This window comes from Muntiacus reevesi, chromosome 2 (genome assembly GCF_963930625.1).
Source record: "Muntiacus reevesi chromosome 2, mMunRee1.1, whole genome shotgun sequence".
Taxonomy (NCBI): Eukaryota; Metazoa; Chordata; class Mammalia; order Artiodactyla; family Cervidae; genus Muntiacus; species Muntiacus reevesi.
This window is the reverse complement of record NC_089250.1, coordinates 180,652,099-180,677,302: the sequence shown is the minus strand read 5'-3', so window position 1 is coordinate 180,677,302 and position 25,204 is coordinate 180,652,099. Positions and strand designations below refer to the sequence as shown.

At 51.8% G+C, this 25,204-nt stretch overlaps 1 protein-coding gene across 3 annotated transcripts in view; it reads right to left on the bottom strand.

The window, feature by feature from the left end:
* Nucleotides 1-24,329, bottom strand: part of CRAMP1 (cramped chromatin regulator homolog 1) — a 44,213-nt gene extending 19,884 nt beyond the window's left edge. Inside the window, exons 1-6 of one of the 3 annotated variants that reach the window (XM_065924000.1) lie at nucleotides 24,036-24,329; nucleotides 21,612-21,958; nucleotides 12,425-12,618; nucleotides 10,396-10,549; nucleotides 8,829-8,912; nucleotides 7,407-7,455 (exon numbers count right to left, since the gene is read on the bottom strand). In XM_065924000.1, coding sequence (XP_065780072.1) covers nucleotides 7,407-7,455; nucleotides 8,829-8,912; nucleotides 10,396-10,549; nucleotides 12,425-12,618; nucleotides 21,612-21,957 — 827 coding nt within the window. In that variant the 5' untranslated portion in view covers nucleotide 21,958; nucleotides 24,036-24,329. Of the gene's footprint in view, nucleotides 1-7,406; nucleotides 7,456-8,828; nucleotides 8,913-10,395; nucleotides 10,550-12,424; nucleotides 12,619-21,611; nucleotides 21,959-22,316; nucleotides 22,359-22,475; nucleotides 22,586-24,035 lie in introns of those variants that run through there. The other 2 variants (XM_065923997.1, XM_065923998.1) reach the window with 2 other exon arrangements.
* Nucleotides 24,330-25,204: the final 875 nt, after the last annotated feature.

The window sequence follows — 25,204 nt, the reverse complement described above, 5'->3', positions numbered from 1 at the left end:
ACTTCTGCTTGCAGGGAGCTTTTTTACACTTTTATTGGAGGTTTCTGATGCACAGCAGGTGCATCAGTTATATTATCTACACAAACAAACGCTGCCGCGGCTGCGTGGGCTCTTCCGTCGTGTCTGACTCTGTGCCGCCCCATGGACTGCAGCCCGCCAGGCTCCTCTGTCCACGGCATTCTCCAGGCAAGAGTACTCAAGTGGGTTGCCATTCCCCCCTACTTCAGGTGATTTTCCCAACCCAGGGATCAAACCCAGGTGTACTGCATTCCAGACAGATTCTTTACTGCTGAGCCACCAGGGAAGCCCATATATATATACACATATCCCTTCTTTTTAAAATTTCCTTCCTATTTAACTCACCACAATTCATTGAATTGCCTGTGCCATACAGTAGGTTCTCACTAGTTATCTATTTTATACATATGAAGGGAGTTTTTAAATTACAGACTGTTTCACTTCCAGTGACTGGTCTACTCAAATTATGTTTCTTTTTGATTCAGTTTTGATGGGCTGTATATATCTAAAAACTTCTCCATTTCTACTAGGTTGTTCATTTTGTTGGTATGTAACTTTTCATATGCTTATTTAACTTATATGCAGGGTACATCATGAGAAACACTGGGCTGGATGAAGCACAAACTGGGATCAAGATTGCCAGGAGAAATATCAATAACCTCAGACATGCAGATGATACCCTTATGGCAGAAAGTGAAGAAGAACTAAAGAGCCTCTTGACGAAAGTGAAAGAGGAGAGGGAGAAAGTTGGCCTGAAGTTCAACATTCAGAAAACAAAGATCATGGCATCAGTTCCCATCACTTCATGGCAAATAGATGGAGAAATAGTGGAAACAGTGGCAGATTATTTTTTTGGGCTCCAAAATCACTGCAGATGGTGAGTGCAGCCATGAAATTAAAAGATGCTTGCACTTTGGAAGAAAAGTTATGACCAACCTAGACAGCATACTAAAAAACAGAGACATTACTTTGCCAACAAAGGTCCTTCTAGTCAAAGTTATGGTTCTTCCAGTAGTGATGCACGGATGTGAGAGTTGGACTATAAAGAAAGCTGAGCGCTGAAGAATAGATGCTTTTGAACTGTGGTGTTGGAGAAGACTCTTGAGAGTCCCTTGGACTGCAAGGAGATCCAACCAGTCAATCCTAAAGGAAAGCAGTCCTGAATATTCATTGGAAAGACTGATGCTGAAGCTGAAACTCCAATACTTTGGCCACCTGCTGCGAATAACTGACTCATTTGAAAAGATGCTGATGCTGGGAAAGATTGAAGGCAGGAGGAAAAGGGGACGACAGAGGATGAGATTGTTGGATGGCATCGCCAACTCAATGGACATGGGTATTCATATACCCAGCACATGAGCTTTCTCCAGTTGCAGTGCAAGGGCTTCATGTTGCAATGCATAGACTACCCTTAATGCAGAGCACAGGTTCTAGAGAACATGAGCTCAGTAGTTGCAGCACGTGGGATCTTAGTTCCCGAACCAGGGCCATGACAGTAAAGGACAAAGTGTTAACCACTGGACCACCAAGAATTCCATATCGCTTTTAACACCTATTTTGTTTGATATGAGTACTGTGACCTCCATTTTCTCATCATTTCTCGTATGAAATATCTTTTTCCATTCCCTCACTTTCAATCTCTGTGTCTTTCCCTCTAAAGTGGATTTCTTATAGGTAGCCTATTGTAAGTTTTTTTATTATCCAACCTGACACTTTGTATCTTCTGATTAGAGCATTTAGTCCATTGACATTTAAAGCAACTACTGATGAATATGCCATTTAAATCTTGTTTTCCAGTTAATTTTATATTTCTTTTTGGTGTTGCTTTGCTCTTTTCATTTTCCCTTTTGTGACCTGATGGTTTTTTTTTTTTTTTTTTTTTGGTCTCATTCTTGAGTTCCTTACTCCTTGTTTTTTGATTTGTGGTTACCTTGGTTCTCAAATATGTGAACCCAGAAATGTATCTACCAGCTTTACACTGGCAGTCATATAAATACAAATACATTCCAAAAGGTCTATTATTCCCCTCCCCCACATTTTGTGATTTTAAGGTCTTATCTTATTTTTGCTGTTCATTGTACTTACAACTGCTTTCTCAGAATTTTTTTATTTTTTAAAATCTATATACTGGCTTATCTAAAGTGATCTTTAGTCCTTTTTAAAGATTTCTTCTTCCTATTGTGATATTTCCCTTTCCAACAGACTGCTGCTTCCCCTTTTATTCAGAAAGGACCTCTCACTACTCCTCAAGGGTAGGGTCAGCATCACTGTATTCCCTGAGTGCTCGCTTGTCTCTGAAGTTCTCTCCTTCAGCTCCAAATGATCATCCTGCTGGGTTGAATATTCTAGATGGAAATTTCTTCCCTTTCAGGACTCTGAATTTATTTTGCCACTCCGTTCTAGCCTGGACCGTTTCTGTAGAGAAATCAGCTGATAGCCTCATGGGGGTTTCTTTGCAATTGACTCTTTGTTTTTCTCTTGCTGCCTTCAGAATCCTCTCTTTATCTTTTGTCATGATGTGCCCTGGAGTAGGTCTGTTTGGGTTCTTGTTGTTTGGGACCCTCTGTGCTTCTGGTCCCTTTAAAACTGTTTCCCACTTTAGGTTTGGGAAACTTTCAAATGTATTTTTGATTCCCTTCTCTTTCTTCTCCTCTTTGGTTTCCTTTTATGCATAGATTGGCACACTTCATATTATTCCACTGATCCTGTATGTTGCTTTCATTTTTTTCATTTGTCTGTTCTGATTGGGGGATTTATGTTATTCTATCTTCCAGATCACTTATTCGTTCTTCTGCATTATTTAATTACCCGTTTACTGTCTTTAGCTCGGTTTCTCATCTTGGTAATTGAGTTGTCTGATTTCGATTGGCTCCACCTTATACTTTCTAGATCCTTAGGCCAGTGATCTACATCTCTAATGATAGCCCTTAATTTCTTCAGCATTTTTATTACCTCCTTTTTGAGCATGGGGTAGACTGGAGAGGTCTATTTCATTATTTGTTGTCTCAGGAGATTTCCTTTCTTCTTTTATTTTTTTGAGGATTAAAAAATCTCATTCTTACAAGGCACAGCTGATGAACACAAAGGCTTCTCACAGGGGCACCACTCGGCGGGAAGAGCTGTCCCAGGAGAAGGGTGGTGGGACAAGCAGAACCTGCGCAGCCCAGAGTCCATGGTGGGGTGGGGTCAGGGCCTGAGCGCTTCAGACAGAGGGGCTCCAGTGGCCACAGCACATGTACTCAACGATCCCGTCCACTGCCAGCCTCCTTTGGGGACCTGGCGAGTATGGTCAACCAAAACTGGTATACCATGTTTGACTGCAGCACAGGAAGCAGAGGGTCTCACACCCTGGCCCTTTGCAGTCTGCGACCAGGCTTCACCTTCACAGCCTGCTTTAACGGAACAGTCACACAGGCTCTACTTAGGGCTTTCTGCTTGTGGAAGAGGTCAAAAATAGAGCGGCTTTCTGGCAGTGGATCCTAAAGGTGAGGGTCCACTTTCCTTTTCCCTCCTCAGGTTCCGTTTCAGCGCCTGTCATTTTTTGATCCAATCCATCCAACACTGGCTTCATTAACTAACAGTCACCCAGGAGAGCTTTTCAGCTCTTTCTGACTCTAGGCAGTCTTTCCCATAAGATAATGTGCAAAGATCTTAGGGTCTGTTTGTTAAGAGTGTAGCAGAAAGACCCCTCTGTCTTCAGTTACAGGCGTGGGTTCTTGTTCAGCTCTACCAGTCCCTCCGTGACTCAGGGGAGATCACATTCCCTCTCTCGTCCCTCCCTGATCTGATCAGAACCACTGTCACCACGGGATGCCCCTTCTCCATCCTCTTGTTCTTTTAATTGGGAGTAGTTCCTCTGGTTTTTCCTTTTACTTAAATTTCTCTGAGCCTGTGAATTTAGGAGAAACAGTTATCTAGATAGGCAGACCCCAGGAGCCAGCTCCCCCCATTGTTGTGTCAGGAGGGGAGGTTCAGAGATGATGAGAGCCTGCAGGGAACATGGTCTCCACTGAGACCAAGAGCGTGAGACTGAAGCCCCTCAACCCAGGGGAAACACACACAGCAGAGCACTCCCAGGACGTTCTGATGCTGCTGGAGTGGGAACCAAGAACAACGGGTCAGTTCTTACACAGCTCCTGCCAGTAAAGGGTTCTGAAGCAAGTGGACATTCCTGCCCTTCCATCCCAGACAAACACAACAGCAGCAGCAAGATTTAAAGAGCTGGGGAGCCACGTCACGTGGCACCTGTATTTGTGATAACCACATTTTCCGTTAAACTGCTGTTTTGGGACTTCCTTTTTTTTTTAAGAGAAATTGAACGGGCATGCTTTATGACTAGAGACTGTTCTGAGGTTACGATTCCTTTCCTCTTCTCACAAATCAAAGTTCTAGGAGTGGCTGGAGGCTGGAGCCAGCTGGCCCCAACCAGGCTGGGAAGGAGCACCTGCAGGAGAATCAGGTCCAGCCCTGCTCACACGGAGCGATGCAGAGACCCCTCTGAGTCCTCCACCAGTGTGACTTCAACAGAACAGGCAGCAGAGTAACTCCTCTGTGTGCATGGGAGTTGAGCTTTCCTTTCTTGTATTTTTCATTTACTTCTCTACAAAGTTAACTTGGTAAGTCTAACAAACATGTGCCAAATTCTATGCTGCTGGGTCTACGCTCAATGTAATGAGATTTAATTTTAGAGCTTTTCTCAATTCATTTGCTCCTTAATCTAATTCTACAATTTTATAATGAAAGGAGATAGACAGTTATTTGGAAATGGTCTGCATGAGAGGCAGGGATGGGAAGTGAGATAAATACTCAATGTTCTGATGTCAAGGACTAGTTTTTCCACAGGCACCTTCCTAACTCCCCCCATCTCTGTCTCACTTTTACAGGATTTTTGCTTTGTTCTTCAAAACGGATGTCTGTTGTCAAAAGAACACACAATACATCAATGGAGCAGAATTTAAAGTCTGGAAACAGACCCATACAGTATAATCAACAGACCTTAGACGAGGGTGAAAAAGCAGCAAATAGGGGAAGCAGGTGTGGCCAGTCCCACTGGACACACCCACAGGCCACAAACTGGACCTCAGCACAAACGACATGGTGTGTACCAAAGTCAATTCAGAGTGGATTTATATATAAAACCATAACACTTTTAGAAAAAAACATTGGAAAAAATCTTGTGACCTTGAGTTCAGCAAAGACTTCTTAGACATACTAAAAGCATGATCCAAACATGAAAAAAACAACAAATTGGACTACACCACAACTGAAAACGTTTACCCTGTGAAGGTCACTGATAAAGCCACTAAGAAGATGAACCACAGACTGGGAGGAAACGTCTGTAAGTCACCTGCCTGACACAAGGCTTGTGTCTGGAACAAATGAAGGACATTCAGAACTCAGTGGGCACAAGACCTGAAGTGGCACTCCACAAGAGATGACCAGTGAGTCTTAGGAAGATGTTCAATACCAGCCCTCAGGGAAATGAAGTGAAAACCACAGTGAGACACCCCTTCACCAGCAGAGTGGCTCAGATCAGACAGTCTGAGCACACCCAGCGTGGGGCGTGTCAGGGCACCCAGAAGCCTCCCTGGAAAGCAAGCTGGCAGCCCCCTCCCTGTAAGGTCTACACACGCCCACCACTCTTCCGTGAGAATCTATGACAAATGCTGGAGTCACATGAGCACATGATATTATACCAAAAGTCATACCCATCCTGAACAGAATTGCGAATCTTCCCAATGATGAACTTAAAAATATAAGGAACACTAAAGGAATAGAATTCTTAAAAAAAAAACAACCAGCAATCACACAATTCAAATTAATTTTAGGATAGTCCTTCACTCTCTGTAAACTGCCTATGTCCCTTACTGGCGCATAGGGGAAGGATGAACAGACCACGGATCCACATAGCCACAGGGATGGCTCTCCAGGGAAGGCTCATGCACATACCACCACTCAAACCTTTAGATCCTGGAGCCCAAACAGGGCAGGAAGCCTGACACTGACGGTGCACAGGTGGACGGGGGTGATAAACAACCCTGGGGCGGGGGCCGCTGGCCTCCACCATACCCCACACCTCTGGGAGGCTTGGTGTGCCCAGTGATGCCAGCTGGCCAAGCCACCTGCTCCCCCGGCCACCGGGACAAGCCTCTGCTCTTTCATACGTGGTGGTGCAAACAACCTGGCCACTCTCAGGCCTGCTCAGATGGGTGACAGTCCAGACACAGAGCCCGGGAACCCGCCGCCCGCCTCTGTGAGCACAGATGCTGGGCCAGAGCCACGGCGCACAAGTGCACGGCCAGCCTGCCTAGCAGACCCTCAGTCTGAGGGCAGGGGCCCACCTGCCATCCAGCAACAGGCCAAGGGCGGAAAGCAGCGAAAGAGACACGTGCACCCCAATGTTCATCGCAGTACTGTTTATAACAGCCAGCACATGGAAGCAACCTAGATGCCCATCAGCAGACGAATGGATAAGGAAGCTGTGGTACATGTACACAATGGAATATTACTCAGCCATTAAAAAGAATACATTTGAATCAGTTCTAACGAGATGGATGAAACTGGAGCCCATTATACAGAGTGAAGTAAGCCAGAAAAATAAACACCAATACAGTATACTAACGCATATATATGGAATTTAGAAAGATGGTAACGATAACCCTATATGCAAAACAGAAAAAGAGACATAGATGCATAGAACAGACTTTTGGACTCTATGGGAGAAGGCGAGGGTGGGATGATCTGAGAGAACAGCATCGAAACATGTATATTATCAGGTGTGAAACAGATCGCCAGTTCAGGTTGGATGCATGAGACAAGTCCTCAGGGCTGGTGCACTGGGATGACCCAGAGGGATGGGATGGGGAGGGAGGTGGGAGAGGGGTTCAGGATGGGGAACACATGTAAATCCATGGCTGATTCATGTCAATGTATGGCAAAAACCATTACAATATTGTAAAGTAATTAGCCTCCAACTACTAAAAATAAATGAAAAAAAAAAGGAAGGAAAGCAACTGGTGTGTCAACATGAGAAAAATGCACAGGACAGATGGCCTTCCAGAAGCAAGAGGAGCTCCCACACTACAAAACACGAGGCTGAGGAGAAAAGTGAGACCGTGAGAGTGAGGGCTGAGTGGAGACCTGCAAAGAACAGGGATGGACCCCAGGTTGGGAAGAAGCTGGGGCAGGTCAATCCACTCCCCTGGGCTGGCCACCTCCTGACGGGCAGATGCTTAGCTGCAAGGGGATAAGGGTTAACTCTGACGAGTTCAAGTTTTAACGGTTCTCACTGAGAAAAGGGGAGAAAACTGCATGTATTTCAAGGTCTACGATTGAGAGAAAAGTGCAAACTCACGGGAGCCAGCCCGCCACCCACGCCATCTACTCACCCAGCCTGAATGAGCTCATTCAGCTTCGTGGCATTCTTGTCGTCCATGCCTTTGGTGCAAAAACAAACATACGTGAGCATCAAGGTGCCAGGAGAAGAGCCCAGCAAGACTCCATGTGCTCATCTTCAGCGCAGAATCCAAACCACTTAATGGAGCCTCAGGGCCTCCCAGAGTAACGTCCATGTCAGCTGCAGCCCCCAGAGCCCACATGTCCCCTGCAGTAAGAGCACTGTCCCTTTCCAGCAACCACTCGCCCCAACGGCCCCATAAGACACTACCCTTTCCTCTGAGGCCCACCGTATCCCACTATGCTTGTCCTGCTGGGTTCCTGGGCTACTTGTGGGCTTGCCTCCAACAGCTCTGCCAAAGCATGGGCTGAGGCCCTGTGTGTTTACTAGAGTGGACGCCCACTCCCCCCCACCCAGGGCTGACAGAAGTCGACAAAAGGACAAGGCTAGGGGAGCCTTCTGTGGGGAGGGGTCCAGCTGGGTGACACAGATGGGAAGATCAAAGACAGGGCCCCAGCACTGGGCCAGCACTTCAGGACCAGGAGTGCTTCAGGGCAGGACAGGGATTCAGGAGCTCAGCAGAGCACTCAGAGCAGGAGCCAGGGATCTGTTTAGGAGTCCTCAGCCTGCAGGAGGAGGGGCAGGGAGGCAGGACGCCCAGGGAATGCCCGCCCCACCAGCCTGCCCGGCTGTGACGCACTCGGTGGCAGCTTATCCTCATCTCACAAGGTGGCCCTGCAGGGGTGTGCCTTTCCAAGCTATGTTGACAGGCTGCAACCTCATGTGTAAGGTCACACGGCGAGGCCAAAACACTTGTACAGCTAGAGGGAAACTAGTTATGAGGAGAGACTCAGACCAAGGCACAGGGAGGGTCCCAGACCCCTCAGAGCACCAGAATTGGGAAAGACCAGGAAGTGGGGGCTGTTCTAAGTCCAGACCCAGGAGACGGGGCAGCTGTGAATGGGCATGCTGTGGACAGGCGTGCGCCGCCTGGCATGGTGGATGTCCTGGGAGGCCTGAGTTGGGCAGGAGGCCAGTGAGGCTGTGGTGCCCACTGGAAACATTTTACACATGCTGGGCATGCAGGGGAACAGCCTTGTTCTCAGGGGCCAGCGGCTGAGGGGTTCACAGTGTGCTTGGGCATTTGCAACTTACAGTCCCATGGCTGAGCAAGAAGAAAGGCAGTGTGTAGAGCGGCTGGGGGCAGGAAAGGTAACACAGATACGGCCAAAGTTCAGGCCAGTAAAATCTAAACAACAGTGAGTGAGGTCAACACATCTTCCTTCAATACTCCTACATGTTAAAACATCCTGGACATTAAAATGTTTTCAGGCTGAAAGTTGGAAAGAAAACAAAGAGCCCCAGGACTAAAGCTGCAGCCGCACCGAGAGGAGGCCCCAGGGAAGGTACTCACAGCCCCCGATCTTCTTGCGCAGTTCCCCGTAGCAGATGAGGCCATACAGCTCTTGGGATGACTTTTTGAGCCCACGGGAGAACACTGAAAACGAGGGAAGGTGCAGCTTCAGAAGGAGGGCACGGACATGCAGGGCTCGAAGTCACGCCAGGGCACTGGTTTTGACCCCTTCACCCTGGACCACGGAGCAGAGTACACAGCAATATGGTGCTGTCTTTGCACTTTTCAAAAGAAAAAGAGGGAGGAGGGAACCTTGACAGGCAGAGCATTTTCCCTAGAGAGAAAATGGAGTGCCCAACACAGCAGGCTTCCACCAGGCGCGGAATGTGGTGTCACCTCTCGTGTACAGAGCGCGGCACGGGCTCGGGGAGGGAGGAGGGTGGTGGGCGCTGGGCAGCACGGACAGATCTGAGAAGCTCAGGACAGAACTAGCAAGACTGACAGGCAGATAGGAGACATCCACAAAGATTCAAAGCAAAGACAAGTACACTGTCACGGGAAGTGGTCAGTGACCATCACAACCGTGACTGTCTGGAGCTTGGTCCACAGTTCCGAGAGCCCTGTTGCTAGCCATGGCATCAAGAAAGGACTTCTCCAGGGCAGAGGACAGCAAACCATGGTTTGTGAGCCAGACCCAGCCAGGGCTCTCTGTAAACACACACATGAAGCAGCAGCAGCACACAGTCCTCCACACCCAGTCCACGCGATCGAGGAAGCAGGGTGAAGCAGTTTCAGGGAAGACAGTAACCCTCCAAAGCCAGACTTGTTATAGAAGAACAGTTCAGACCATCCCTGGGCCTTTCCGGGCTGGAGGAAGCCCTGGCCCTGGCACCCTGACCACAGGGAGAGGCAGCGGGGAAGCCAGAGGGGTCATCGGGGAGGCAAGAACTCATTGCCCGGCCAAAGACCACCTGCAAGGCACAGGCAGAGTTCACAGGAGTGGCGTGAGCATGGCCACCGCAGTCATCCTGCATCAGCACTGCTGCTAATGGGGAGTGTCAGAAACCGGACAGTCACAGGAGGGCTTGAGCCATGAGAGGTGGCAGGGGTGACACGAACACGGCTCTCCCAGCGTATGAACAGAGGAGGCGGCAACGCCTCCCCCGAGGGCAGAGACCTCACGGAAGGGGTGCTCTGAGCAGGAAGTCAGGACTGCAGCTGGCAGTGACCTAGACATTGTGACTTAAAGATAGTACCATGCAAACCAGACTCAAACACAGGCGACAAGGGCTGGGAAAGACCTGGATGGCCAGCCCTCCACCCCCAGCCTTGCATGCCAGGCCTGGCCCACTCCTAACCCACCAGTGCCCCGTTGGGAGAAGGGCGGGTAATGAAGAGGTAGGATCCAGGACCACGGTACCCTCCCTCCCAACAAGCGAGCCAGGTACCCAGACGCCAGAGGCGTCCTCACAGTTCAACCCAACCACCAGCGACAAGGCCTCCTGCCAGCCAGCATGCTGAGCTGAGGACACCCCAAGCTGTGTGCTGCGTGAGAACGAGGCCAGAGAGAGGCCGGCAGGTGTGCCAAAGCTGTGCTCCAGACTGGGGGCGGGCAGGTGGTGCTCACCATTGTCGAAGTCGATGTACTTGGTGATCTTGTGCCATGTGCGGTAGTAGAAGTGGCGCACCTGCTCCTTGTTCTTCACCATGCTGGCTGGCTTGCCCTTCTTCCTGTACTTCAGAGCGATGTTGTTCTGGATTGCCTCAAAGTCCTTCCCATGCTGTAAAACAAAGCCCACGTTACCAGCACAAGGTGATCACAAGGCAGCCTTCGTAGAAGGCAGCTGCTTCCCAAAAAAGTAGAGGTGGCCTTCACAGCTCTTACTGTGCGTGAACTTCAACCCGGCTTCCGCAGAGCCTCAGGTCTCCATCAGTACCATGGAGAAGGCAGCAACAGAACTACCTGAACGCGTGGGCACCAACAGGCAAGGAGCCTGGAGCAGGAGAAACGTAAAGCTTATCACTTGGACAAACGGCTTAACCTCTAGACTTCTTTAGAGCCCATGAAATGAGACACCCCCATAAACAATAATCAGAAAATATGACAGGATGGAGGAGCTCAGGGTGCTGTGTATCTGGTATCTTAAAACAACACATCAACTATTCAGAAATAGTCTCACCAATTCACTCATATAAAAGGTATTATACAGGATTACACAGAATGTGCTCTAAATACAGCTGTGGGCCTTCCTTCAACAACTCCACGCAGAAGCCAGGTACAGCTTAGATTTTTAGAACAGAATTTACATTCCAGAGGACACAGCGTTGATGCTGTCCAGGTACTGCCCATGACTGAAATTCTCATCAACACAAAGCCAGCAAGAGCATGGGAAGGGACCTGGAGGTAACGGCACGCCGGCAGCAATGAGCACTGTGGGTGCCCAGGGCTTGGCTTCTAAATCCCACTTTCCAAAAGGAACAGGGTTCCTTGGGAAAATGGGCAATGCCAAGTCTGGGGCAAGGAAAACACCAGGAATGTCTAGAGCATCCTGTGGTGCCAGAGAGAGAGGAAGTACTCAAGGTTGAACGGAAATATGTTAAAAGGACACAAGAGCCAACATAAATGGAGAAGGGAGAGTTCCTGGCGTGGGGTTCCCAATTAATAAATGTACATAGAATAAGGGAGCCAGAAAGTTGTCACTGGGCACACACCACAGTAATAGCTGTTCCAGTAAGAAGCAGCACTGGTTTCTTAAATTAGAAGAAAGAAAAATGATGCAAAACAGGGTATTCACACAGTCTCAAAGTTAAAAAAAAAAGAGGAAGACTTGGCAGTGGAGAACCCGAGATGCCACCTGAATGCAGAGACCAAGGTTCACACAGCAGGCCCGAGAGCACAGCACAGGCTCCCACGAGGACACACCAAGGATGCACAGCACTCCTGCAGCACTCTCAACACAAAGCTTAAGCTTAACCACAAGGAAATGTCACGTGAGCCCAACAAAGGGTGCTCCACGAGTGAACAGACTGGACACTTCAAAAGAGATCAGGGAAAAAAGGGAAGACGGAGGGACCTGTCCCAACTGGGAGGAGCCAACTACAATGTGGGTCAATGTGACCCAAAGGAGGACCCCAGAGGAAACACTGATGACATGAGGTTGATCCTCCTCACTGTGTTGGTCACCCTGCAGTCATGAGGGTATCAGGGAAGCAAGAAAAGGGCATGTGAACATTCCCTGTATTCTTGTGGTTTTTCCAATTCTGAAATCATTTCAAAATTTAAGAACAAAAAGTAAAAATCCTAAAGAATGAACTCTCATTCTCTGTTTTAAAAGAAGCAATGGCAGGTGAGTCAGAACAAGACAGAGTTGCACATGAAGTGCCTCCTCCAGCGTCTAGCTCAGGTACTTCCTCTCCCACAAAACTGCCACCAGCTGCAAGGGGAAGGCCCAGAGGGACGGGCACCACTCTGAGCCACTGGAGAGAATCTTAGAAGAGAGAAGCAAAGACACTTCCTAACAGCCACCTCAACTAGAAACAGCTTTGAGGGTCACACAGAGGAGATGAAGGGTCAAGGTCAGAGGGCAAGGCCTGGGGCCACCGAGCAGGGTATGAGGAGGGAGCCCCACCAGCCCTGCAGGCTCCAGGAAGCTTACCTCGTACAGCCCTTCAAAGAAGGTGTTTTTGTCCTCTGTGCTCCAGGACTCCCACTGCCGCCGAACCTTCTTGCCTTCCTCCTTCTCCCCACTCGAAGACCCCAGGTTCCTGGAGGAGGAACGAGAGCCCCCTGCAGGGGCAGCGGGGGCAACCCCGGGCCCATTTGTAGCTGACGATCCGCCACCATCAGCTCCTTGGAGAGAAAGAACCTTACAGTTACCAACAGAAGCTGCCTCAAGCCCTGCCCCCAGCAAGTGAGTGACATGGCCCTGCTCTGACCTCTGACCCTCATGAATATTTAAACAGTGAGAAAAAGGAGATAGAGCTTTTATGTTCAAGGACATAAGGCCTTGCTGAGGACAAGGCCTTGCTGAGGCACTCAGCACTTGTCTTTCTCAAATGAGGTTTTGGGTAAAGTAATAATATTTTCAAATAAACAAATTGAAGTTCAAAATCAAGAAAACATCTACATGTGTGTAAGACACTACCTTCTTAGAGCTACAACTGGAACCTCAAAATATGGACCACATGACCCCATAGCACCTTTTAAAAGTCTCAAAATGCCTGTTTTTCTTGATCACTTTTCATCAACAAAGTCGGTGTTCTGAGTGAGTGACAACCTACACACGCTCTTAAAGCACCAGTTCCAAATCTGGAGACGAGTCCTCGAAGACCCTGCTGGAGGCGGCAGCACATACAGTCTAGCATGGGAGTCCAAGCTGGGCCAAGCCAAGCCCAGGACCACAACTCTGGGCTCCCAGGAAGACACAGGCAGTAAAGCCAAGGCAAAGGTCAAGGATAACAGACTTTATGACCTGACCCAGCCCTCCCACCCATTCCAATTCCTTCCTCTCAGATGGAAGGGGAACTCCCAGCGTATTTTTGTAATAACCAGCATTCTCTTTTCTTGGAACTACAGGGCCACCCAATGGTTAGAATCTGCAAACTCTGAAGACAAGGGTGAAAATAAGATCATAAAAACAAAAGTGCTTCAAACAGGAAAAGCTAAACGAGTGCAGAGAACTGTTAAAATGCTTTCTTGATGAGATAATCAGGGGCTTTTCCGTCAGATCCACTTCCCGGTCAGTTTGCTGGGGGCCCTCCCTGGGCAGACACGTGCTCAATGGGAACTCGGGACCATGTTTCCCTCACACCCTCGAGAGCGTTCTGCCTCCAAAGGGAATAAAAGACAATCATGAGAAATAAAAGAAGTGACAAATAAAAGTGATTCCATGCATGCTTGCAAAGACCACCCCTGAAGAATCCAAGTGCAGGGGTTGTCTGGGGCCCCGGGAAGTGCGGAGTCACTCTCCCCTCTGATGCCTCACTGTGCCTTTCAAAGTGTGGATCCTCGTAATCACATCAACACATGTGTGTGGTTCAGTCATGCCTGAAGAGTCGTGCCTGACTCTTTTCAACCCCATGGACTATAGCCCATCAGGTTCCTCTGTCCATGGAATTTTCCAAGCAAGAATACTGGAGTGGGTTGCCATTTCCAGAGGACCTACCTGACCCAAGGATCGAACCTGCATATTTTGCATCTCCTGCATTGGCAGGCGGGTTCTTTACCACTGAGCCACCTGGGAAGGCCTAACATCAACATAAGCAGTATCTAAAAAAAGCTGATCCTATCAGTCTATTAGTCAACTACTGGGCATGAGAATGTGTTCACATGTGTAGAAAAACCACTCAGGTTCAAGGAATGCGCTTGATTCTCCTGCGGCGAAAGGTGTTATCAGGCCAGTGGGCCACCTTCAGAAAGTGACAGGCTCAGGTAACAGAATTCACAATTTATCAGAGCTGTACAACCCAATTAAGACAATCACTAACGAGGCTATTCAAATTTAAATCTTAATTAAAATTAAATAAAACCCCAGTTCCTTACTCACACCAGCCATGGCTCTAGTGGTCAGGGTCCACAGGGGGCCAGGGGTTCCCATGCCAGTCGGTGGGAGGGACCTTTCTGTCACTGCCCCTGTATGTTCACCCCTCGCATCCTAAACACAGTTAGGGAGGACAAGCTGGTCCCAAGCTGCTCACCTCCGCTCCCTGAGGTTCAGCATGCCTGTACCTCAGGATCCCCGGGCACAGAGCGCAGGAAGGATGCCCTCACCACGGGGACTGACTTTGTCAGTTCCTCACCAAATCCAACCCAACCCGGCCTAACTCACACCCGGCACGTCCCAAGATGTTTCAACAGGCGAGGCGACACAGCAGTGTGCTGGGATCGTCGGTTTCGTTCACTGTGCGCAGGTCAGAGACGCTTCCCCATGAGCTCAAGATCAGGGCACGGGTGCCATGTAAACCCCACTCTCAAATAAAAGAAATTCTGGTTGACTTGGAGCCCATAATTACTCATGAGTACTCCTCCGAGGAAGGGCTGTCTGTCCACCTCTGCACCACCCACAACAAAGGATTTCAGAGTCATTTTCAACCTCTGACAACACATTCACTAAACCCTCCTTTTCCAAGACAAAGGCAACTTGCTAACAGTCACAGCTCAGGTTTAGCTTTGCCAGCCCACGCTGGTGTCAATGTACTTGAAATAACACACATTTTTGAAAATTCTGTTAACGCAGGCCTCTTTCAGGCTTTTGTGAGATTTTGCTGGTGACCCGCGACAAGGAGGATGAACAGTGATGGAAAACTGAATGGAGGCATCTCTGAACCTGGAGGGACCTCCGCGGTTGCGCACAGAATACACCAAACCAGCAGATGGGAAGGAAGGGACGACAGAAAAGCGGCTCTGAGGCAGGCCTTGAGGCCACCAACCACGCCCTTTTCAAGGCACAGAGCAGCAATGCTCAGTCTCTCCAGGTAGAGGAAAATAAAGCCAAGGACCCTCAGGCGACCATTTCCATATCTGCTGCCCATCATTCTAGACCTTGAATACATCTCAGAAACAGAGCAAAATCACAAAACTTCATGGGGGGAGAGAACACAGCACCTGCTACATCCCTGAAAATTCAGATGAGGAGGAGGAAGGGCGTCCCGCCTGAGCTCTGGTTCCTTCGAGCGCTGCAACTCAAGCAGGAAAAGACAGAGGCAGGATCAGAAACACCAGGAGAACGAGATGGTTACCGGAAAAAGCCCAGACAGAAACAGTGATGACTGAAGGGGGAAGATAGAGAAGCCAGCGAGGACGGAGGTGCAGGAAGGCGGGGGGGGGGGGGGGGCGTCAAGAAGACAATTCTGAACAAGCCTCAGTGGGCGTGGGGTTCTCCCCGGGGTGGGCGTGTGTATGCACAGGCCCCAAGTCAACATGACACCTGCAACCATGCTTCTGAGGCCACAAAGAGGTTAGTCAGAGCCTGCACGTGAGAAGTCAGCATCGGGAAGGCAGGAGGGAAAGGATGCACGAGACCGGAGCCCGGCAACCTCTCAGAGCAGGAATGGCTGCGTCAGGCCTCACAGTGTGTGCTTGGTGAGCTCAGGAGCCGGCGCCATCCCTCCCAACCACGTGCGGCCAGTCCTCTGGAGGCCCGGAGCCACCTCGGAGCAGGCCCCTCAGCACCGTCTTTGGTCTCCCAGACCACCCACTTGGGCCGCACCCTCTCCAGGGCTCATGTCTGAGGAACACAGATGTGCGGTCTCTGTCTGCATCCCCTGCTGCCCGGACGTCCACTCCAGACAAGCTAGACCGCCTGCCCTCTCTGCCCGTGCCCCTCAGCACCGGGCAGCAGAGAACCAGCCATCCTTCTGCCGGGGAAGCCCAGGTGCCTAGCCCCGAGGAGTGTGTCTGGACACCCTGCTCCCTTCTGTCCCTGTGTGCAGTCACCAGGAGGAAAGAGGCTCTCAAAGTGGGAACGCCGCACGGTGCGGGCGGCAGGGGCCCAGCCAGTTCCCCACCTCACTCCAGACCTGGCGCCGTCCTCCCGGGACATGGGGCTCCCCCAGGACATGTGACGTCACAGCGGCTGGCACCCGGGCCATGGCTGCCTCAGCATTTACAACACAGAGCCATGAGGAGACGACGGAGAGACCTTGGTCTCAGCGCCCCCCGTCTGTGATGGAGGCGGCCCAGCGCCGCAGCCAAGGGGCGGCAGTCTCAGGACTCGGGGGGACGCCGGCCTCCAGCACGGCCCTGTGACTTCCCGGGGGACGCTGAGGATGTGGTAACACCCCGTCACAGCGCACTCCCTGTCCTCAGGCTTCCTCTGGAGCCTACTAACTTCCCGAGCATAACATCAAAGTCCCAGGGGGACGGGAAGACCCGCTGGACTTGAGTGTTTCAAAAACGTCCACCCAAGCCCGCCTGCGCTGGGCAAGAGGCGCACTCCTGAGTCTCGCTGCATGCCCGCCCCCAGCCCCGCTCAAGCGCCGCCCGGCACGCAGGGGCTCACATCCAGGAGGGCAGCACGCCAGACAGGGGGCCCAGCAGACGCCCCAAGCTGTGGTCGGTCCAGGATCTCAGAGGCGTTTCTGTGCCACTGCTGAAGAGCAGATGGGGCTGAGGGGACATCTTCTCCACCAAGGCACGCGGGGGACGGGTTCCCAGGAAGGGTGCTGCCCCACGGACGAATCCAAGCACCCCCATCCCTACTGCCCACCACGTCTGCTGGGCCCTGAGAGTCACGTGCCTCCCACCAGGACCATCCCCAGCACTCAGCGCCCCACCTGCCTCAGCAGCACCACGCGAGGCTCAGTTCCCTCCTCTCTCAAACCAGGCATGGCCTCCCTCGAAGACTTTCGCTCCTCTCACAGATGTTTAAGAAAAACACAACTGTGACCCAGTGTTCCCACTAAAATGTACACCCTGCTCATGGGATAATGTGGGGACCACAGCTCCCAGGCACATTTCACACGCTGGTCCTCGGTGTTGAGAACACCACCCTTACTCGACGTGATAAAGCACTCTAGCACACTCCCATCCAGGACAAAGATGGTTTCTGCGTCTGTGACTCTGCTATCTTTGTGTTTTCGTATCATCTGAAACAGGACACAACGTACTACCTGAAATGAAAAACCTGAAGCATGTACACTCAGCGGGCACCAGACCACTGCAGAACCTCACAAGACAGCATGGAAACATCAGTGTTGATGCTGAAAGTCAAGGAAGTATTAATACTTCAAAGTTAGCTCAGCCTTCAAATCAAAATTCAGCTATTCCCTTATCTACTTGCCCAGGCTATCTGTCCACGTCCTGGACATGAAGCTGGCTCAGGGCACAGCACTGACTGAGGGATTCCCCAGAAGCTCTGCTCCCACAGGCGGGCTCCCCTCCACGGCTCTGTCATGGCCCCTCTGACGCGGCCTGGGCCGGCGGGTCTCCTGACCCACTGTGCACAGAGGGGGGCCTGTGTCACCCAACAGATCCCGTGTCGCGGTCCCCGTGTCTCCCACACACGCAGGGGAGAGAGGCATGTACTGGACACAGCTGGAGGAACGGCCTGCCTCTGACTTCTCTTCCCAACAAGCTGAGACCCTCACAGAGCCTGAGGGGCCCTGGGGTAACGATCCGTGGGTGCTGGATCCGACTGGCCACAAGGACCACAGAGCTCCAGCCTCATGGTCTCCGGAGGGTCAGGTGTGTCCTCCCGCCCCTGGTGGGTATGGAAGGCAGCGACTGCTCCACCCAGCTGCCCCAGCCTGGGGAGGGACGAGAGTGACTGCGGCATGGATACCAGCAGAGCCTCACCAGACTGGGCACTCCGCGAGGTGAGGGCTAAGGAGGGCCCACCAGGAAGACGACCACCTGGCCTCTGGGCCTCTGCCTTCTCGCAGGACCCTAGGCGCCCCTGAGTGGAGGGAAGTATGGCCTCGGCCGTGACCTGACCTGTCTGGTGCTGAACTGAAGGAGCATAAATTTCGGGCAGGCCAAGCACCCCTCCAGCCCAGCAGAACGAACCGCTGGAGCTCAGGGTAGAGACATGGGGTTCCCAACCACAGATCATCTTTCCTCCCAAAAGGATACCGTCTCCCCAGGGTTGGCCACAACAGGGTGAGGTACATCGTGAGAACTCTTTTAAAAAAACCCTGGAATGTACAGGCAGGCCCCAGACTAAGCAAAATGCAAACGCTTTCTGTACATGGAACCGCCGATTTCTAAGCATGACACAGTAAAGCCAGATGACGCAGCCCCACTGTGGAGATGGTGCCTCCTCTGACCTGCTCCCTGACTCTGCACAACGGGCCTTCTTGGGTGGCGGGAGGGGACAGTCTTGGAAACAGAGGGTCTGACTTTGCCCTCAACTCAGGCATCCCCTGAGGCCCCTCACCCCCTAAGGCTCGGGGGCATTCCTGGCACCTCTATCCTACCTCCTAACAGGTGACCCTGCCCACCCCATCCAACCACTCAGACTCGGCCTGAAGCTCGACCTGGCAGCCAGGTCCGCTTTCCCTAAGAGCAGCCTGTTCACTGGTTGTGCACGGCTTCGGGGCGTTACTTATTTCAGTGAGGCAGGCACCGGGGTTATCCCCATTTACAGACAAAGAAGCTGAGATGTGCTGGTTGGCCCAGAATCACCCAGATCATGAACTGACCACATGGGAAGGGTGTGGGGGCTCTGTCTCCTGGCCTGGTTCCCGCAGGTTGTGAAGTCAGTCTCAAGTGTGTTCTCAGGCCACTTGGGGTGCATGGTAGGGCCAGGGGAGCATTTGTTTTGACATCAAGAAGAGCCACTGGTTTCTGACCTGCAGCCTACCTTCTGTTTCATCTGAGCACGTTATCTGAACAGGACTCCTCGGTATCTGAGCCCAAATAAAAAGCAAAGTAACAGAGGTGCAAGATGCCTGGAACACAGGTGCTAAATCATTGCCACTTGCCCCTGGTCAATTCAAAAAGGATTTGATTCAAGCTTCCACTTCTGGTTTTTCACTGAAGTTGACAAAAGAATCCATTCTTATGAAAAAAGAAAAGACTGTACTTGTGTGGACAGAAGCAAAATGAAAACTTCCTTTCCTCCCCAAGCCTTTTCCTCCCAAACACACGGCAGAGTTCTCCATGCATCAAGACTGAAACTGAAAGCGGTCAGTAACCAAAAGAGCCTTCCCTGGCTGGGCTGTGATTGTACCTCAAATATAATGGAAATTTTTACTTTCCTGAAGTGAAAAAAGTGGAAAAATTCCCTTACTGGTCCATGCTCATCACTACAGATGGAGGTTTCCACCGTCTGTGCAACAAACAGTCCCTCCAAGAATGTTCCCCAAGGTTACAATTGACCTGCTCTCTCCAGTCAAAGGGGTGGAGAGGGAGCAGAGGCTGCCCGAGGCAGACGGGGGATGTCCTGGGCATGGGAAACTTGAGGCACAGCCCAGAGGAGGCCTCACCAGGAAGCTCTGGGCCAGAGGGAGGCCCAGGAGCTCTGTGAGGCAGAGGAAACACATATTCCACTCCTCTCCCAAACACCAGCACCACAGTTTAGCTTCATTATTCACTTTAAAAAACTTCTGCATGCTAAAACAGGAAAATACACAAGCTGTAAGCAGCACAAATTCTAACAAACTTCCATTTTACTGATGGGAACTGGATGGGTGCTCCAAGCCACGTTTGGGCAAGAATTAAGAACAGATCTGAGGCCAGGCTAATCAGAAACCTTCCCATCAGACCCACACTCAAGTGTGTCAGTGAAAGCAAACCGCTCCTCAGCCACTGCCGACATTCTAACTGTGTCTCACGTCACACCTACGCCACGTCACCTCACAGGTAGCCACTCAGAGGGGACAGAGAGCTCCCAGCGCCTCGCTCCATTTCAGTAGCCACACGTGGTGAGAGGGAAGCCGTCCCCGGCACTCCTCAATTCACAGGGAAGGATGCCTCTCCAAGGAGAAAGCTGGCGAGAGGGGTCAAGCCAGCAGACCAAGGTCAGAGGGCCAGGGGACCGAAGCCAGGGACTCTGACCGGACGTCAGAGCCAGTGCTTCTGAAGCCACAAACAAACCCTTGGAGGCTTCCTAGCACTTAAACATGGTAACTTAAGACATCTCTCTGACTAGGAGTGAAAGACTACCTTTTACAAAACAAAGCCAGGAAAACAAATTAACATTTTCCTAATCAATCCTCAACTTTTACACCAAAATAAACTTCTATAAGACAAGTTTTAACTTCTGAAGCATACGAAATTATCTCATGCTTACATCTCCAAGTGAGTATACTTACATCAAAACTCTTCACCAAAAAAAATAAGAATAAGGCTATGATTTCAGAGGCCAGTCCTCCTCAGCTGAGAATGAGGCAGAAGTAGCAAGTTTAACTGCATGCGTTTGGCACAGATCTCCAAAATGGGTCCTCCATCAACTTCTGAGGTATTTCCTTCTTAACATTATCAGGACCAGCTAGTGATTTAAATTCCATCTCCCGAGGAACTATGTGAAAGTTTTTCTCATATGAAACTCACTAGAAAATGGTGTTACATGTGCTATCTATAAAAGTGCTGCAAACTTGGCCTAAAACAGAAAGGATATTAAGAACAATTCACTTGCACCATTAAGAAAAAGCAGAATGCTGAAACATAAATAGATACAAGCAGAAAACAAGGAGAAACTGACACATGGTTTTCTTATTGATAGGGACCCTGGGAAAGCTGAGACGTCCTCAACAACTTGAGAATACCAGGACAAATCCTGTGGACTGCTGCTCGTTTATGTCAGGTCATAAATGTTTTCACCACTTACTACGCTAGGGGAGATGTTTTCATGGCACCCAAGGAAACCTTAGTAGAAACTCAAAAGGCCATGTCTTGAGGCCCTTAACACTCTCAAGCCTAGCATACTTGAAGTAGAGGGTGATGGGCCCAAGCTGGACCCTTGGAATCATTCATTTTTGACTTTTTATCAACCTTTCCCCACGTGAGTTTCAAAAGCCCATTTCTTTGTTGTATTTTCACCATCTGAGGCTGTGGAAAAGATACAGCACGTAAGTTCTCAATCTCTTTCTAAACCATCCTTTGCTGTTTAAAATAGCCTTACCATCTAAATCACCCAAGAGCCTTTGAAATGGAAAAAAATCCAGCCATCAGAAATCTATCCTATTTGTCCAAAGAAAGAATACTTACTGCCCCTTAACACAGTCAAAACACAGAAACAGTCTCTTTGGAGCAGGAAGAGAGCTTGTCCCCTCCAAAGTGCTGCTCTGAGTGTGGGTGCAGACACACGAGGGGGCCCCGGCTGGGTGGAGGCAGGGGGGCGTGAGGGAAGGGTCCCCCACCCCGGGAGCAGGGCACACCCTGCGGGGCCGGGGTCTCCGTACCTTTCCCGCGGGGCCCGGAGCTGCCCGCACTGCTGCTCCCCCCGGCGCAGGACGAGTCCTTCCTGAGCCTCTTGCTCTGCGGCCTCACGCTGGACCTGAGGAAGTGGTGCTGATCCTGGGGGCAGGCGGGCGGTGGGGACGGGGCCTGCGGGCCGCCCGAGGGGGCCGGGGGGCCGTCGCCGCCGTCCCGGGGGGTCTTGCCGTCCCTCTTTGTGCTGCCGCTCTCCTCGGCCGCGTCCCCGCCGCCGGGCCCCTCTCCTTCCAGCGAGTCTTCCTCGGCCGACCTCTTGCCCAGCCTCTTGAGCCCGTCCTCCCCGCCGCCGCCGTCTCCCAACTTCACTGTCATCCTGGCCGGGGCGGGGGAGAGGGGACCCGGGTGAGGCGCGCGGCCCGCAGCCTGCGAGAAGTTTAGCCGCACCGATCCCCTCTCAACATGGCCGCCGTTGTTTGTTCCAGATCCCCTCCCGCGGCCCGCCCGCCCGAGCCCGGCCAGCGGGCCCGAGCCGCCACCCGCCGGACCCCGGCCCGGACCCCCGTGCGCCCGCCCGCCCGACGCCCAGGAAACGGTGGCCGGCGACGCGGAGGCGGCGGGGCGGTAGCTGGGCGGCCGCGCCCGGACGGCCCTGCCCGCGCGGCGCCCCGGTCCAGAGAAGGAGAAGGGGCAGAGGGCCCGGGTTGGGGTCCAGGGGTCCTGCAGCCACCTACCCGGAGGGCCCGCGGCTCATGGCCTGCGCGCCGGGCAGCCCGCGCGCCTGCCTCGCTCCCCGCGCTGCCCGAGCCGGCCGGGCCTCGGCGCCCGCGCCCCTCGACCCCACCCCACCCCACCCCGCCCCCCAAAACGCGCGAGGCTCCGGGCCCGCGCACCTGCCCCGCACTCCGGCCCCCAAAGTTGGCCCCCGAGCGAGGGCGAGGGGCCCGGATCGACCCGGGCCGGGCAGAGGCGCGGGCTCGCCTGCGTGCACAGGGAACTCCATGGTGGCCCGAGGCTGCCGGTCCGCCTGCTTATTTTAAAACAGACATAAAGAATAATAAGCTCGGGGTTTCTGGGAGTCCCGCTTCCGATGGTGGGAGATGTGTGCTGCTGTGGGGATTTACGAATTAAAAATGCTTTTGCAACAAAGGAGCCTGTTGTGTGGAACAGACTGGAGCCACCCGTGAAAGTGACAGCACAGTAACGTCCAGGTAAGAATGGACAGAAGAGAATACTGTTAAAACTCTAGGTAACCAGGAATAAAAATCCTGCACTAACTTTGTGACTCTCTGTTGTGAGCAATGTCATCGACAAAATATGATGACTTTGAAAATGTCTGTTGCCCAAAAAGCAGATCCACTCAATTTATAAGGAGATTCAGGTACTAATAACATTGTAAGTCCAGAAATAGTATGTGCACATGTAATGGGGCAAGAAACCTTTTAAAAACGAGATTCCTCAACAGGTGTTGATACTGTGCCCAAACTGTGTTTGATATGCTCAACACGACTGCTGAGAAAAGGAAAATGAGAGCAAGATATCAAGGCCAACAATGAAATACAGTAACAGGACTGTAAGGACCTGTCCTAGAAAGACTTGGAAATGACTAAAATCATAGTGATACCTACTACTGCTCAAAAGTATTATGTCTCAAAACTACATGCTACAACAGCTTTCATCTGTTGAAATTGGTGTCATAAACCATTTGAATCCACGCCAGTTGAAAATAAAAAAACCTGCCAAAGAATAGAACTATGTAAGACAGATGCCCAAACTTAAAAGGACTTCATGGTACAGGACATCTCACTAGTCACCCTTTATCCTATCCATTTCTACTTAAGAAACCTGAAAACACCCCAAAGGACCTTTCTCTGGGTTATAATGTGGCGAACCCTACCTTCCAGGAACCAAGCCATCATCCCAAAGCTACTCATAGTCAACCCAGGACCCAGGCAGTGGTTCTATCAGCTACAACAGAATAAATTTGCCCGTTGGCCAAACTAAATCTTGGGAGCACTACCTGAATACAGAAGAACATGGCTTTTCAGAATTCAAAAGGTATAGACAGATTTCAGAGTTTTCCCTTGAGGAAAAAGGAAACCAAGGAGATGGAATTCTCTCACCAAGTCCCTCCAACCTTACTTCCTGGCCGCGCACAGAGGAGGGATCGCCTCAAGCCCCATCCCGGCAGGACACCATTTGTCACCTTCTGGGAAAGGAAAAGCAAAACCCCAACTCCCCGGCTGACTTCTAGCTGTACACAAAGAGCTCCGTCAACGCAACACTCCTCGGTCCGGGCTCCCCCGAGCCGCCCCGACGAAACACCCCGTGCGTAACCACCGCCGCCAGGGCGCAGGCCTCTTCTCCCGCAGCCCCGCTCGGGCTGGGAGCCGGCCTCGCCGCGACAGCGAGTCGGGGCGGTCCACCCCTCCCGAGCTCCAGCCTCCGGTCACCTTTTTCATCAACGCCTCGCAGCAGCCTGGCTTCCCGGGCCCGCCGGGGTCCTCCCGGGCGCCCGCAGAACCGGCCAAGTCGGGCAGCCCGGCCCCCGAGCGCCGGCTCCTGAGAGACCGCAACGCCGGTGTGGTCCTCCCGCCTCAGAAGCAGTCGCCGAGCGGCACTGGTCCCGGCACGTCCCCTCGGCGGTCGGCGTGCGGCTGAGAAGGCTGCGGGCGCCGGTGCTGTTGCCCCTCAGCCTCCCTGAGGCCCGGCCCGCGGCGAACAGGAGCAGTTCCGGCTACGGCGGCCGGCGGAGTCCGCGGGGCCGACGCGCGGGGCGGGGCCGGGGCGGCGGGAGTACGAGCCGGGGCGGGGCGACGCGCGCGGGGCCGAGCACGCCAAGGTTTCCAGCGGGCGCTCCCCCTCCAGGGGCCTTCCCATTGGTCAGCAGCGGGCGCGCGCGCTTACACGCAGGGACGCTGGGTGGGGGCGGAGGGCGGATCTGCGATGCGGGTAGTGTTGTGACGCTAGCCTCGCGGCCGTGCGGACTGATACGTCTCTCCGGATTGGTGGATCGCCAGCCAATAGAGTGAGAGCCTAGCCTGTGATTGGCCCCAGCCCTGTTGACGGATGCGTGAGAAGAAAACGCCGCCTCAGCTCTGAGTCTTGAATCCGGCGCGAACCGGGTTTTTACCGAAAAAGTGTGGAAGTGCGACTGAAGCAGAAAAACACATCCTTTACTGGATTGAGCGTGAAGCCTTTCAAGTTTTTTAGCGCTGCAGATGGTGCTGGACGCTTAGGTTGTTTTTCTTTGTTTTGGCGATGAAGGAGTGTTTTTCAAATTCTAGAGTTTATGGAGGAGGGATAAGAGTCATGGTGCTTAATGGTACAAATTTGTTAAGGAGAAGTATGTAATGCACAGTGTAATGCCTGCGTGCTCAGTCGTGTCTGCGACCCGGTGGACTGTAGCCCGCCAGGCTCCTCTGTCCATGGGATTTCCCAGGCAAGAATACTGGAGTGGGTTACCATTTCCTCCTCCAGGGGATATTCCTGACCCAGGACTCGAACCCCCGTCTCCTGCATTGGCAGGCGGATTCTTTACCACTGAGCCACCTGGAAAGCTTGCACAATATAATGGATACAGACAATAATATTGTATTATGACTAATTGATAAATATCTCT